The sequence below is a fragment of the Leuciscus leuciscus genome (assembly GCF_965113295.1).
Source record: "Leuciscus leuciscus genome assembly, chromosome: 10".
NCBI lineage: Eukaryota > Metazoa > Chordata > Actinopteri > Cypriniformes > Leuciscidae > Leuciscus > Leuciscus leuciscus.
The window spans coordinates 34,474,689-34,489,204 of record NC_138734.1 but is presented as its reverse complement, the minus strand read 5'-3'; the positions used below and the strand labels follow the sequence as shown (position 1 = coordinate 34,489,204).

Below are 14,516 nucleotides of genomic sequence, written 5' to 3'. Positions count from 1 at the left end.
CTATCCTTGACAAATGAGTGTATTTCACACACACAAAAAAAATTGTCTTAATAAAATAAAATCAAACACGAGTAGCTTTTCTGCAAAAAAACAACTAATATCTGCACATTGAACAAATAATAAATAATATTAATATGATATATAGGAAAAACTAAAAATATACAAAAAAAATATGTTATAGATTTGTTTGTTAAGTGTTTAACATCAGGGCTATTTACATGGCAAACACAAGGTCAATATCCCAATCCATAAAATATTTATTATTATATAAAACATTTCAAGACATAAGATAAACATTGATATAATATAGAAAATGTTAAATACATTTGGGTGATACATTCTGAAATATTCCATTTAAACATGTTTCTGCGTATCATAAAAATTACAGTCCAGCAAAATATGTTTTACAATCAAAGTACCTCGACACCAGAGACATAAAAGGAGGAACTTCACCTAACAATAGAAACTCATTGCAAGTCTTGAGTAACCCAGTGGGCACCTAGTGAAGATGACTTGATCATGATTTGAAGTTATGGAAGACACTTCTTTTTATTTCAGTTTATTTTTTATATTCATCCCATTCCTTCTGCCACTTGTTAGTGATGTACAAGCTAATTAAAGGTATGAAGTCAGAAGTCAGGTGGTAAATAGTTTATCAGTTTTATTTAGTAAAAATACAAAACTTTACATAAGATTTATTTATAAGTAATATATATTTTTACAGTGTTCAAAAAGGCTGATTATAAAAATGCACATGTATATAAATGATGATAATAAGTCTGATTAATGTGCTTCAAAAACATGTCAATATTCTTTGAAATTGTGCAAATGTTAAAGAATTGAAGAAAAAAATGACTACAAAAACATTGATCAAAATACAACCTAATCATAAATTATACAGTATTATACTCTTCCAGATTAAATAAAATCTTCTCAGGCTGTTCATAAAATTGCTTCTTTTGAACAGTCAAACAGTTTATAAATATATTTTACACAGTTTTAGGGAAACTAACATGGCTGCCCGGAGTAACCTTATCAAATGTCACATTTCAAACTAACTAGTTTCACACCTCTGGTAGAGAAAAGTGCCAGACTAAAAACATATATTATACAAAGCCCGCTGACCACACTAAAGATTGCAGCTCCCGCAGTGTTTGAAAGGGTGACTGGTGGCAAATGAGCATGAAGCCACTGCTTCCGTGCAGCCATGTCCAGTTCATTAGCAGTCATCTGGAAATACGTGCCAATAATAGCGAACACGTGGAAGAGCTGATGACTGTGACCTGTGAAGGATGCATAAAAAAAACAAAGTTTATAATTAGTAGAGTTTACTGTTGTTCGCCACTATAATTATACCATCTGAATTTGTGATGAATCGATTAGTTTAAAGGAAATCTAAGGCTCTGTTATTGTACCTATGTAGTCAAAACTACCAGGAGCCAACCGTTCAGGCAGGTGTGTAGCAAAAAGAAAGCCAGTGAAGAGAGCCAATGACGTGTGCTGATAGTGAACCGTACTGGCCTCATTAACAGTGCAACCCTCACCAGCACACACAAAGATCTACAAAAGGAGGCCAAAAGTCCAAACAAAGGTACTTTACATAATTCATTTTGTTCAATTTCTCAATCAATACAAATACAGCCAAAACAAAAAGTTAAGTTGTTCATAAAAAATAAATAAAAACACAAAATAGAAATGACCCAAAACACTTACTCTATAAAAGAGAGGGATGTTGTCAAAGAGATATGGATAAAGAAAGGCGATTATCCTTAGACGTTTACAGAGCTTCTGATCTTTTCCCTCAGAGTACCTAAAAGAGAATAATAATAGTTAATTTACTGATATTATATATATTTTTTTTTTACAATCAAATATGCCAAGGTAAGAATGCAAAAGAGGAATTACCTTTTAATGCTGTGATAATTATACTGAAGAAATGGTAAACCAAGTCTTAAAACAAAAGAAATAAAATGTTTAGTCTTGACATTTTAGCACAATATATACTTTCAGGAAAATGTATATTTGCAAAATGTAAATTCACAAAGCAGGTTTGAAATATTTCCGGTTTTACTGGAATTATAGTTTTTTTTTTATTCCTTATCCTACCTTGAGTAGCAGGCCAGTGCAGTAGAGATCACAGAGTTGACAACAGCTATAGGAACATAATATTCATGAAATGTGCTATCAACCCATTTATCTGGAAATGAGTAAGAAGAGTAGGCGATGGCAGAACCTGTTGATGATCAAATAAAAGGAAAGATAATTAAGACAAAAATATTAAAGAAACAGAAACTGCATTTTACTCAATAGGTCTGTTGTATTTTCTACATACCAAGGCTGTAGAAGCTGAGTGCTCCATAATCAAAGAAGAAGCAGATGTGCCTGGCCCGTTCTGACATGGTACTGAAGGTATGAGCACAGCTGGAAGCGAGTGGGTACACACAACATGACAGCAGGAACACCAGCAAGGGCCAGGTGAACGGGTCCTGCCAGTCATCCTGCACCAGCACTACTGTCAGCAGTTTCCATAAGAAAAACCTTGCATAACAAAAACATCCATTACTTGACAATCTAAACTCGCAAGCATGCATCAAAGACGTGGTGTAGCAGTAGTCTGAATGCTCTTGCAACAAAAAGGCTAAACGCCATCCAAAATTACAGAAACATATACATACATATTCATATAATATATTTATATATATAAACATACATATATATATATATATATATATATATATATATCACTGTTTGGATTCAAATAGGCAAATGGGTAGAATAATGATTGGATCATTATTGCAGTGATTATTAATTTATTATGTTTCTAGCATGTTTTACATTTGGCAACAGTTCTTCTAACACTAACTGGTTGCGTTGTTTTTCATTTCTGAATCAACCATGTAGGAAGACACATCATGGCCAGATCTTAACCAAAAATTGATGCACCTTTTGATTGATATAAATGTTGTGATGTCATTTCCATCAAGAGCAACATACATTTTTGATCAAGATCTTGTATTGACAATGCAAGAGTCAAGCGAGCACTCTGTAAAGTCTACTCCAGCACATCCCAAATACGTTCAATGAATTGACATAACATAACACTGCCATAATGATCCAGTCATTGACTCTTAACCATTTGCAAATGCTTGCTTATTTCTTAAGCATATGCATTATTCATTATATATATATATATGTATGTATATGTGTGTGTGTGTGTGTGTGTGTGTGTATGTATGTATATGTGTGTGTGTGTGTGTGTGTGTGTGTGTGTGTGTGTGTGTGTGTGTGTGTGTGTGTGTGTGTGTGTGTGTGTGTGTGTGTGTGTGTGTGTGTGTGTGTGTGTGTGTGTGTGCGTGTGTGTGTGTGCGTGTATGTGTATGTGTATATATATATATATATATATATGAAGAGTTCAGATGCAAAAGCCTCTAAATGCCATCTGAAATTTTCTCATAGAATGATCATTTTTATCAAGCTCGTATACTTAAATTCAATAATTTCACTTAAATGGCAATGAAGATTACCTATTAATTGTCATTTAAGTGAAATTACTGAACTTAAATACACAAGCTTGATAAAAATGATCATTCTATGAGAAAATTTCAGATGGCATTTAGAGGCTTTTGCATCTGAACTCTTCATATATATATATATATATATATTAGTTTAAATGAAAAATTAATGTGGCAACAATTAAGTTGATCTTAGAGGAAAATTCTCAATTTTAACATTAGCAAATGTAAACATATACAAAACGATGAATGCTGAAACTGAATTTACCATGTAGGCAGAAAATGAGTCCAAATATTGAGAGTTTCATTTGTTAGTTGGAAAAGACTAAGCACACACTCTTTGGCAGAGCTGCATGGGTGGCGATACCCTGAAATGATGCCATCCTCATGGAAGACCTATAACGAAACATATATTTATTAACAAAATTTATCAAGTTAACGTATCTGCTTTAATAGTTTATGACTGACATGATAAATCGCAACTCAACCAGTGTACAACAAATTCAACAGTGCTAAACAATGATATTTCTTGCAAAGTAACATCAGCACTGAAAAACTTACTTTTGGAACTTGGTTGATGGTGAACACTTGAGGTAGCTTGATGAGATTGAGCATATTAGACTAGAGGAAGGCTCCAGCAATTACAAAATGGAGAGACCAGCTGCCATCTACAGAGCTTCTTCTTGATTCCCTGTGATTGCTTTAGAAGTCTTCTCTTTAGTGTTCCCTTCGATTATAGTATCTCACAGTCCAGTACCCATCTCAGGATGTTTCTACAAAACCTCCCTAAGTGCACCTATGGGAGTCAATAGTTTCAAGATGACGTTTTGAATCTGTAAGTCTTTCATACATAAAGCTGTTTTCTGGAAAAGCGCATCAAAACAACACATCACATATTAAAATGTAAAAATGTGTTGCTGTCTAACCAATCACTTGTTTTAGGATAGAGACAAACTAAATGTATACGATAGCCTTTTACAAACCTGTTATGAGCAGCAGAGCAATAGAGAGGTTTATCAAACTCTAGTCATAAACTTTGTGGCTGCAAATTTACCTTCCTGAATAAACACAAATTTAATCATTAAACCCCTATTATTCTCATATTTATACTGCTACCTGAAAATCACCATACCTCAAGTACGAAGTTAGTAGATCATTAACTTAAAGACTGGAGAGGGGAGCTGGAGAAGAAAAAAAAAAATCACATGTCTTTGCCCTTTGAATATACAAATGTAGGCCTAGGTATTAAAATCTTCAATTGATTAAATATTGTTTAACATAGGCATTAGAGGGATGTGTAAAATCCTAAAAAATAACATATATGACTGGTGTATCAGAGCTCATATTTTGGGAATATATAGCATAGAATACACAAATACAAGGGTCCTAAATCTTTATTGTAATAACAATCACTAAAATACTTAATTGGAAAGATAACAAGTAAAATCTAACTCATCTGCATTTTGCAGTATCATTAATAAATGGTAAACAACGAGGTACATTTTTTGAATTTGGCAACAATAGACTTGACACAAAAAAAGTCAAAGCACACAGGCTCACCTGAGAGGAAAAATAATCCAAAATCCAGCTAAACATATAATAATTACAAGGTGGAAGTAGATCTTGTTTTTAACATTCTGATTTCAAATATTGATTCTGATTGTTGATTTGATAAGTGTATACATCAAAAATGTGAGGACACTAGTTTAATCCATAACATCACATCAAATCTGATTTAAGTGAAGCTCATCGCTCATTATCAACAACACGTGGCGCGAGTTCACACTGAAAATGCCAGGCAAAATTCTTCTTGAATTAATTATTTGCCCTACAAAGCTGTTGCAAAATATAAAGACTGCAAAGGAATTAAATACTTCATTGCATATTATAAAGAAAATACCTCACGTTTTATTTCTGAAAAGCTTAGCTTTCATCAATAAACGCAGATCAAGTCTGTTCTTTGTCACACTTACCGTCAGATGTAGATGTGTTTTCGACGTTCAGTGTGAGAAATGAATAAACAACACACCGTGACTGTTTGATATTTTTCCCCTTCTGAAAACGAGTGGGAGGACAACATGCCTTTCTTTGTTTTCGTTGTCAGCTGTAAGTCCATGGGCTTCTGTGATTGGCCAACACACACGCCCTGAACACGCCGTATCCAAGACGCTAAAATCAAATCTCCCACTGCAAGCACAACGCGACGCCCACAAACGTGGTCTAGATCTGAGATTTTTTTTTATTTTATTTTTTTTTATGTAAAATTACATTTATTTATTTATTTTTGTTTGTTAATGTAATTTATTTATTTTTCATGTCCCAAAAATCGCAAACATCATATCAAAATTAATGGAAATGTATTTATATTTTTGTATTAACTTGTTTCTACATTATAATTATATAGTATTATATCAAGTTTATATATTATTTGGTTTGAACAGAGACTGCGATCAGTTTAAAGGGAAAGTTCACCCAAAAAGGAAAATTCTGTCATCATTTACTCACCCTCAAGTTGTTCCAAACCTGTATGAGTTCTTTTGTAGAACAAAAAAGAAGATCTTTTAAAGAATGTTGGTAATCAAACAGTTGTCGGACTCGGCACCCATTGACTTCCATATTCTTTTTTCCTACAATGGAAGTCAATTGGTGCCGTCAACTGTTTGATTACCAACATTCTTTAAAATATCAATTAAGAGTTTTCGGGCAATATATTTGTTCCCTAAATAGCAAAGGTGCAAATGTTTTAATGATTTTTTCTAGTGCTGTAAATTTGAATATCTTTAAAAAGAGATAATTGAATAGAAATATTCATAAAAATTAATGTACATTATTTACTCAGGCCTATGAATACTTTCCTTCTTATACTGTCTATGATACTTTCCATAGACAGTATGATACTTTCCCACATTTGGCGCCATCTAGTGGATAAATGATGTATCGCGCTCAACGATTACAAAACATTCGGGTTTATACGTCACTGAATGTAGTCAAAATGCGTGTCTGTGCACGTGTAGCGGTGTTGATCTGCGTGGGCTTGCCAGTGTAATGCAGAAAGCTTTACATTTGCAGGTAAGAAAGAAAGTGCATTATTCTTGTTGTTCGGGTCGTATCTACGATTTAACTTTATGTGTAACGCATAATTGACATGCAATGTCTTTGTTGACCCTTTTCACAATCACAATTAGAAAGTAGACTTGAAATGGCGCGAGGAAGGGCTCAGACAGACTCAAGTTCTCAACAGACGAAGAACGTCAATTCAAAGAAAAGACCGAATGAAGAACCTCCTCAAACACTCTCCAAAAAGCTAAAAGCCAAACAGAAAGGCAAGACGGCACCAAAAGCGGGTGAGGAAAGCTACGAGTTATGTCTTGCAATGGCATAGTTTGTTTTAAATATACAAAAAGTGAAATTTAATGGCTTTAGGGCAAACATAAACCAATTTTTTTCAAAACTAACCAGTCACTAATCTAGATTTGCTGGTGAGCTAAACTGGATTTGTGTAATGTTACAGACACCTACATACAAGCAAGTGTGAAATGGACTGGAGGTCAAAAGAAAGTGGGTCAAACAAGTATCCTTCACTACATTTACAAAAGCACCTTGGGACAGAGCATCCATTCTCAACTGCGCCAGGTGATGACAAGCATATAATGCATATATATACAGTATATGGTGATATGTATAATATGTATTATTATGGTGTGGCCTATACACTCTGCACTTTATAGAAAACTAGTGCAAGAACTCAACAACAACAATATTACAGTACTATGTACTACTCTCCCTTGTGTTATAGTGTCTGCAAGAGCCTTTCATACGCTCTCTTGGAGCCTACCAACTTCACCGCACAGCCAGCCCCTTTGACCGGAGGGTCACTTGTCTGGAATGGCATCCCACCCATCCCACCACTGTTGCAGTGGGCTCCAAAGGTGGAGACATCATCCTGTGGGATTACGATGTGCTGAATAAGAGAACTTTCATACAGGGGGTGAGATGAAGCTGGATTGTGAAGTGAAGAATATACTGTTCAAAGTGAAGACAAAAAGTACTTTCTAGAGTTATAGCACCATTTGTTTGCAGATGCAACTTGGTTTGATATTTATCTAATCCAATGACATTCGTACATTAAGCGTCACTTAAAGGGATAGTTCAACCAAAAATGAAAATTCTGTTATTAATTACTCACCCTCATGTCGTTCCAAACCCGCAAGATTTTCGTTCATCTTCGGAACACAAATGAAGATCTTTTTGATGAATCTGTGAGCTTTTCTTCCTCCATTGACAGCTACGCAACTGACACTTTGAAACTTCAAAAAGTTTATAAAGAGATCGTAAAACTAATCCGTATGAATTGAGCGGTTTAGTCAAAATTTTCTGAAGAGGCTCGATTTCTTAATGAACAGATTTAATTTGGGCTTTTATTCACATATAAACATTGATCAGCGAACATAAACAAAAGCTCAACTGAACCCGCTTGACTCGTGAGAACAAACCTCTTGCTGAAGCTCAAATGTGCTGCGTAACACGAGAATGAACCTCATTGGTTCTCGTACGTAAAGCAACATTTTTGGGTGAACTAACCCTTTAAGTGTCCAAATACTTTTGGGGTCCCAGTGAAATCAAATCACATTGTAGTGTACATATTAATGGTTAAATCAATTAAAGATGTAAACATTAATGTGTAAATAGCTAAACAGTGTACTATAAACTATTGAAAGTCTTGATTAAGAATATAGTAAAAGTAAAGTTCAGCATTTTCAGATTTGAACAGATTACAAATGCAGTTTTGGTGACTGCTGAGATTTTCTCCTCTGTTCTTTATCCTAGATGGGTCCTGGAGATGCTATATCAGGCATGAAGTTTAACCAATTCAATACCAATCAGCTGTTCACCTCATCTATTTGGGGTGCGACCACCCTTCGGGATATCAGTGGAACGATTATACAAGTCTATGCCAAAACAGATTCATGGGAGTAAGATCCTTTATTAGCACTTGTGGCTGTTCTCCCATTTGCTTTCAAAGAAACATAGACCACACAGAGATTTACAGTACTTGAAATTTGCACTTTTCTTGATTTGAGGCTTGAGCTGATGCTTTGTCCTGTTGATGGACACTTCTGTGCATTCAGTTGAATTATAGTATGACAAGTGTGCGACATTAGTTATCGGTATTTCATTCAGTTGACTCTTGAACATGCTTGTGCTTGAAGTTTCACACAGTTACAGTGAATATATCAAATTCAGTTCCATAGCTAAAGTGGGAATTTAATGTATTTGTGTATTTTTTGGTCGTCTGATTGGTATGAAGTTGGATAAACCCTGTGATAGATCAGAGGATGAAATTTTTCAGTTAGTTATGATATAATGAGATATAATGATATATGATATACTGTAAATGGCAGTATACTATGTTCATCGTCTCCATGTCTTGATCATTTATTAAGTTCCTTTAGGCCATTAAGAGTAATCCATTTAGTCAATAACATTGTCATTTATAAATTTGTAAATATTATCAACCCATAGTCCTCCCTGAGCATTGAGTCCTCCCTCGTCATGGCCATATTTGGTTTTGGCAGTTGTATCTAGATCTTACAAGCTTGTGTTTGTCTATTGTATCCATGCAGAAGGGAGCTGGTGACTTTATTGGGGGGATGAAGTTCTGCCCCACAGATGTGTCCAAAATCTTTGTCGCTTCTGGTGATGGCACAATCAGCGTGCAGAGTTTTGAGGGCTCCCAAAGTCAGATATTGTCTCGAACCCCAGACTGTGGCCATGACCACCATGATCTTTGGTGAGGACAGTGCTTGTTTGAATTGTTCAGCAGTGTTGGGAAATCAAAAATATTTTTAGGTGATGTTTATATCTATTTCATATTCATGTTTAATATTCCATATTGCTGTAAGAACAACCGCCCTTAAACATGCAGTATAGATCGGTTGTTGATTTGTCTGCAATTTCTTTAAAAAGTGAAAGAATAGACTGATATACAGTAACTGTGTAAAGTCGTCATGAAATCAAAATTGACCCTATTTACTTTGTTAGCGCAAATTACTTGTCTTGTGGTGAACAACTAATCCATGCGAGTTTATACACTGAGGAAAAATGTGTTTATTGTGGTAATCTTCAATCAAAATCAGAAAATTTGAATGGCGTTCCTTTTCTGATGACGTCAGTTTTAAGGTTTGGGTTGAATATCCTTAACAACTCTCCTCTAACCGTCAGTCTTCTATGAGCGAGGGAGGGAGAGGAGGTGTGCTAAAGTAAAACCCCGCCCTCTATTCAATATTCAGTTTCACTTGGAAACACGTCACAACACTGAAGTAAAGTCGGTTGCAACTTCCGGTTCACAGGGACTTTAAAGACCATGCATTGCACTGTCATATATTATTAGGTATAAATTGGATATTACATGAAGATGTACATGCGTATATGGTTTTAATGCCACAAATGTCAATATCCCAGTTACTGGTTCTGCTGTGTGGACGTGTCTGTTAGCCGTCAGATGCTTGCGACCGGAGACAATACTGGAAGACTTCTCCTGCTTGGCCTGGATGGACAAGAAGTAAGTGATGGAAATATCTAAATCAATTCTCATTTCCAAAATCAAGAATTAAGCTGTCTGATATACATATTTTTGTAAACGTATTAAGATTTTCAAAGAGAAGCTGCACAAAGCCAAAGTGACCCATGCAGAATTTAACCCTCGTTGTGACTGGCTGATGGCAACGTCCTCTGTTGATGCCACGGTCAAGCTGTGGGACCTCCGAAATATTAAAGACAAAAGCAGTTATATCGCTGAAATGCCTCATGAGAAGCCTGTCAATTCTGGTAAGAGACCAAATCAGAATAGCAAGGAGGGGAACAAGTAATAAATAAAAGCCTCTCAACTGTACAATAGGTTTAAATGCAAAAAAAAAAAATTTAATGTTCTTCTTTTTTTTCAGTGTACTTTAATCCGACAGACAGCACCAAGCTCCTTACTACAGACCAGAGGAACCAGATCAGGGTATATTGCTCATATGACTGGTCTAAACCTGATCAAATAATCATTCATCCTCATCGGCAGTTCCAGCACTTAACGCCCATCAAGGTCTAAACTTCCTTAAGTTTAAACTGCATGTTTTAACTGTTTTAATAGTTTATGTTGTAATCAAGTTTATAGTTTCAATTTGGTCTTTTTTTCTCTCTCAGGCAACCTGGCATCCCATGTATGACCTCATCGTTGCTGGCCGTTACCCAGATGATCAAGTATTAGTCAATGACAAGAGAACTATTGACATTTATGATGCCAGCAGTGGTGATCTTGTGCACCAGCTGAGAGACCCCAATGCTGCTGGTATCATATCTGTAAGCATGTTTTGGTTTATCCTTTTAAATATTTTACAATATTTAACATCATAATGTTAATTAGGACTTTTGATAATATATACACAATCGGTCAACCATTTAGGGTCAGTACGATTTTTTTTTATTTTTTAGAAATTCATACTTTTATTCAGCGAGGACACATTAAATTGATCAAAAGTGACCGTAAAGACATTTGTAATATCCCACAAGATTTCTATTTAAAAAAAATGATGTTCTTTTGAACTTTCTATTCATAAAGTAATCCTGAAAAAAAAATCACCATCTCAAAAAAAATATTAAGCAACAGAACTGTTTTCAACATTCATGACAAAATGTTTCTTGAGCTCCAAATCAGCATGAGAATGATTTCTAAAGGATCATGTGACACTGAAGACTGGAAAAATGATGCGGAAAGTTCAGCTTCACAGTAATAAATTACATTTTAAAATATATTGAAATAGAAAATGGTTATTTAAAGTAAAAAAAATCTTTTAACTTTTACTGTATTTTTCACCAAATAAAGGCAGCCTTCTTTGAAAAATTTAAAAACTAAAATCTTACTGAACCTACATGTATGAACGGTAGTGTATATAGCTTTATATACACACAATTGTTTACTGATAACATTGCAGGCGCAAATATCTTAATATCTCACGTTTATTTTATTTCAGCTCAACAAGTTCAGTTCAACTGGGGATGTGCTTGCTTCTGGAATGGGTACAATATAATTTATTTTCTTATAATCATAGTAGTCGAGAGTGCTACATGACTTGATTAATTTGAAAAGTTGTACACTTTAATTACAGGCTATAACATTTTAATCTGGAACCGAGAGGACACACTGAACCATGTTAATTGGAAACGGACAGTGGAGGACAGTGGAGGCAGAGCTGGAACCTCCAGATCTCAGCGCAGAGCCCAGCAGCGCACGAATAGAGACGGAAGAGCAGCTGCTAATGATGCCAAGCTCAAGAAAAAGCTGTCATCGTTGTCTTCAACAGAGACCAAGTCAAAGACCAAGAGCAAGACCGAATGCAAGACATCAAAAGTGAAGAAAAAGTGAGTAAGAATATACTGAGCTTTAAGACTAGATACAGTACTCAGTGTCTCAGGTCTCATTTGTTCTGCTCATTTCAATGAGTAATTCCTGGAACAACAAAAATTTAAATAAGGACTTGTTAACTTTTTGTATGTCCTAAAATAATGTATATTCTGTTCAAAATAAACTTTTGTACTTTCCATAAAACACTTGGTTATGTGTCTTTGTGAGTGTAATAAAATATGTTTTGTATTTGAAGAACCAGAAAAAGTAAGCCATGGTTGGAGGTGAAGAAAATCAAAGCAATTCAAACTGACAACAAAGATTTTTGAATTCATTACAAACTGTACTTTGATGAGTCATATAAGCCAGGTACAAATGTTCAGGATGTTACATTAATAATAACTGGTGTGTTTATTGTTAGTTAAGAAGATTTGCGTAGCTGAATGAAAGTAGCATTTGCAAGGCGGCCAAGAATATCAGTCCAGGCCTGCTGCTCTGACTCCAGCCTCTGGTTTCGGGCCTGGTAGGCTGAATAGATCATCCCGAGGATGAGGGTCTCAAACCGGGCCTGAGTGAAAGAGTTGTCTTGCTCTTCCTGCATAGCCAGCGACTTCTTCATTGCAGAAACAGTCTTTGGAATACTGTCGTTTATCAGAGATAAGAAAGCTCGTCCTTGTCGCATAGATGCCATTTCTTGATCCCGCATGACAACATTATTGTCGACATCAATCTCCAGTCCTCTCCATAAGAACTAGGATTTAAAAAAAGGGTGAATGTAAAATATACATATTAGTGCTGTCAAATCGCATCTAACATAAAAGTTTGTGTTTATATTATATGTGTGTGTGTGTGTATATATATGTATGTATATATATATATATATATATATATATATACGTATACACATACACACACAGGATATATAACGTGTCTGTGTGTGTGTGTGTGTGTGTGTGTGTGTGTGTGTGTGTGTGTGTGTGTGTGTGTGTGTGTGTGTGTGTGTGTGTGTGTGTGTGTGTGTGTGTGTGTGTGTGCGTGCGCTCAAATATGTATGCATATATATACATAGTGAGTTCATCATCTGAATGGAGCCCCAACAAAGACATGCTGATGGGGGGGGGAATTTGTGATGCAAGGGAAACATCTCAATGCCTCTGTTTGTTCAATTTGTTCATTTAAATGAGAAACCTGAAATATAGTGGTCCCCTACACTAGTACACTAGTTTTTTCTCTTCTTTTTATTTATTTATTTATTTATTTTACAACAACAACAAAAAAAACTAACATTTTACAAGCAAGTGCAATGTTTCTTGGAGCTTGGAGGAACAAATGCAAAGTTTATTTGGGGAATGCAAAAGCATTGAAATATCAGTTATATTGAAATATTTTTTTTCCATCACCATGTCCCCTTAGGGGCACCAAAGAATTGTTTCTTCAGTATTTGTTAATACTTGTGGTTCAATCAAGAATTTAGATTAAAATCATAATATTTATTATTTTACAGTTTGCTATAGTGTGAGAACTTTTTAAATATCTTTTTTTAGAATTTTTAATTCCATGTAGTCTTCCAATACAGTGTCATAAAAACTGCATATTTGTAGACCAATTAGAAATGTTTAAAATATTTTTAGATGAACTTATATAATTCTGCTTCTGTGAACTAATAAAGACTATTCAACTTTATATTAACAAATGGTCATGAACACGTCAGAGTGTATTTAAGAGGAATTTTATTGTCATTCCAGTGACATATAAATCAATGTTTTAACTACAATATTGAATTCGACTAATTCACGGTGAAATGAATTGTTACTTTGAGTGCTTTGTGGAATGTATGGCTATATTTTCTTACCTCAAACATCAGGTTAGCATCACTTACAGATCTGATAAAACCCTGAGATGCCAGTCCTCCGTGCAGAACCGCAGAAACATCTGCATGACAGCACACACACTCACGACTTACATGGAAATCATTATGGCTTGAACTGTACGAAAACAAGTCTGGGCTGAATTATTATTGATCAGTGGTAAGCGAGCAATGGCATGGCAAAGTTAAGTATAATATAAAACGAAAGATTTCAACAGTGCTCGCGTAATTTAAAGAAGGAAAATATTCGAATCTGACGTCATGATTGGCATAAATCATGTCTAGCATGCCACAGAATGCCAGTGCCACATTCCCAACAGCACTGTCTGGAACAGCTAATGCAATCCAGTAGCCTACTAGTACAATATCATAAGAAAAACCAAATGTATATGTGAAAAAAATAAAACGGTCTAGTAAAAATATTTACTGCACATGTCGTCTCGTCAAGTTCAAAAGTCTTTACCTGAGTTATTCCAGGGCTCCCTGAAGCCAATGAGAAACAGGACAACACACACCAACAACATTGCCACAGAAATATGATTGCACTTGATTCACGCAGCTTTCAGTCGTCATCCGTCTTGCACCACACACACACACACACACACAAAAACAGGATTCCTGATTTAGTCTAGTGCGTCGCATTTTTCCACCTGCGGAAAAAGACAATTTGAGCCAAACTGGAAGAGAGAAAGAATGTGACAACAAGAGATATAGTGACTTAAATCTATTTCCTTTTATTGCAATTTGT

General features: G+C 35.1%; 3 protein-coding genes across 6 annotated transcripts; 1 reads left to right on the top strand and 2 right to left on the bottom strand.

The window, feature by feature from the left end:
- Nucleotides 1-239: 239 nt before the first annotated feature.
- On the bottom strand, nt 240-5,626 carry paqr5a (progestin and adipoQ receptor family member Va). 3 transcript variants are annotated; one of them, XM_082182084.1, is made up of 11 exons: nt 5,486-5,578; nt 4,645-4,693; nt 4,496-4,570; nt 4,074-4,308; nt 3,781-3,908; nt 2,333-2,538; nt 2,107-2,233; nt 1,906-1,950; nt 1,714-1,810; nt 1,416-1,560; nt 240-1,283 (listed from the first exon to the last, which is right to left on the bottom strand). In XM_082182084.1, the coding sequence occupies exons 4-11, from the start codon at nt 4,125-4,127 to the stop codon at nt 1,036-1,038; spliced, it is 1,050 nt and encodes a 349-aa protein (XP_082038210.1). In that variant the 5' UTR covers nt 4,128-4,308; nt 4,496-4,570; nt 4,645-4,693; nt 5,486-5,578; the 3' UTR covers nt 240-1,035. The 3 variants fall into 3 exon arrangements, with proteins under 3 accessions (XP_082038210.1, XP_082038209.1, XP_082038208.1); XM_082182083.1 differs by lacking the exon at nt 4,496-4,570; XM_082182082.1 differs by lacking the exons at nt 4,496-4,570; nt 4,645-4,693 and having other exon boundaries at nt 5,486-5,626.
- An 852-nt stretch (nt 5,627-6,478) lies between these two features.
- On the top strand, nt 6,479-12,105 carry ddb2 (damage-specific DNA binding protein 2). Of its 2 annotated transcripts, none has more exons than XM_082181897.1 (11): nt 6,479-6,581; nt 6,698-6,856; nt 7,024-7,145; nt 7,309-7,500; nt 9,137-9,303; nt 9,975-10,074; nt 10,163-10,340; nt 10,457-10,602; nt 10,704-10,859; nt 11,531-11,576; nt 11,666-12,105. In XM_082181897.1, exons 2-11 carry the CDS (start codon nt 6,712-6,714, stop codon nt 11,920-11,922), a joined length of 1,509 nt encoding a protein of 502 aa, XP_082038023.1. In that variant the 5' UTR covers nt 6,479-6,581; nt 6,698-6,711; the 3' UTR covers nt 11,923-12,105. The 2 variants fall into 2 exon arrangements, with proteins under 2 accessions (XP_082038023.1, XP_082038024.1); XM_082181898.1 differs by lacking the exon at nt 9,137-9,303 and adding an exon at nt 8,340-8,485.
- A 135-nt stretch (nt 12,106-12,240) lies between these two features.
- Nucleotides 12,241-14,468, bottom strand: LOC309507609 (protein FAM180A). The gene is made up of 3 exons (XM_082181902.1): nt 14,232-14,468; nt 13,754-13,833; nt 12,241-12,652 (listed from the first exon to the last, which is right to left on the bottom strand). The coding sequence occupies exons 1-3, from the start codon at nt 14,290-14,292 to the stop codon at nt 12,323-12,325; spliced, it is 471 nt and encodes a 156-aa protein (XP_082038028.1). The 5' UTR covers nt 14,293-14,468; the 3' UTR covers nt 12,241-12,322.
- Nucleotides 14,469-14,516: the final 48 nt, after the last annotated feature.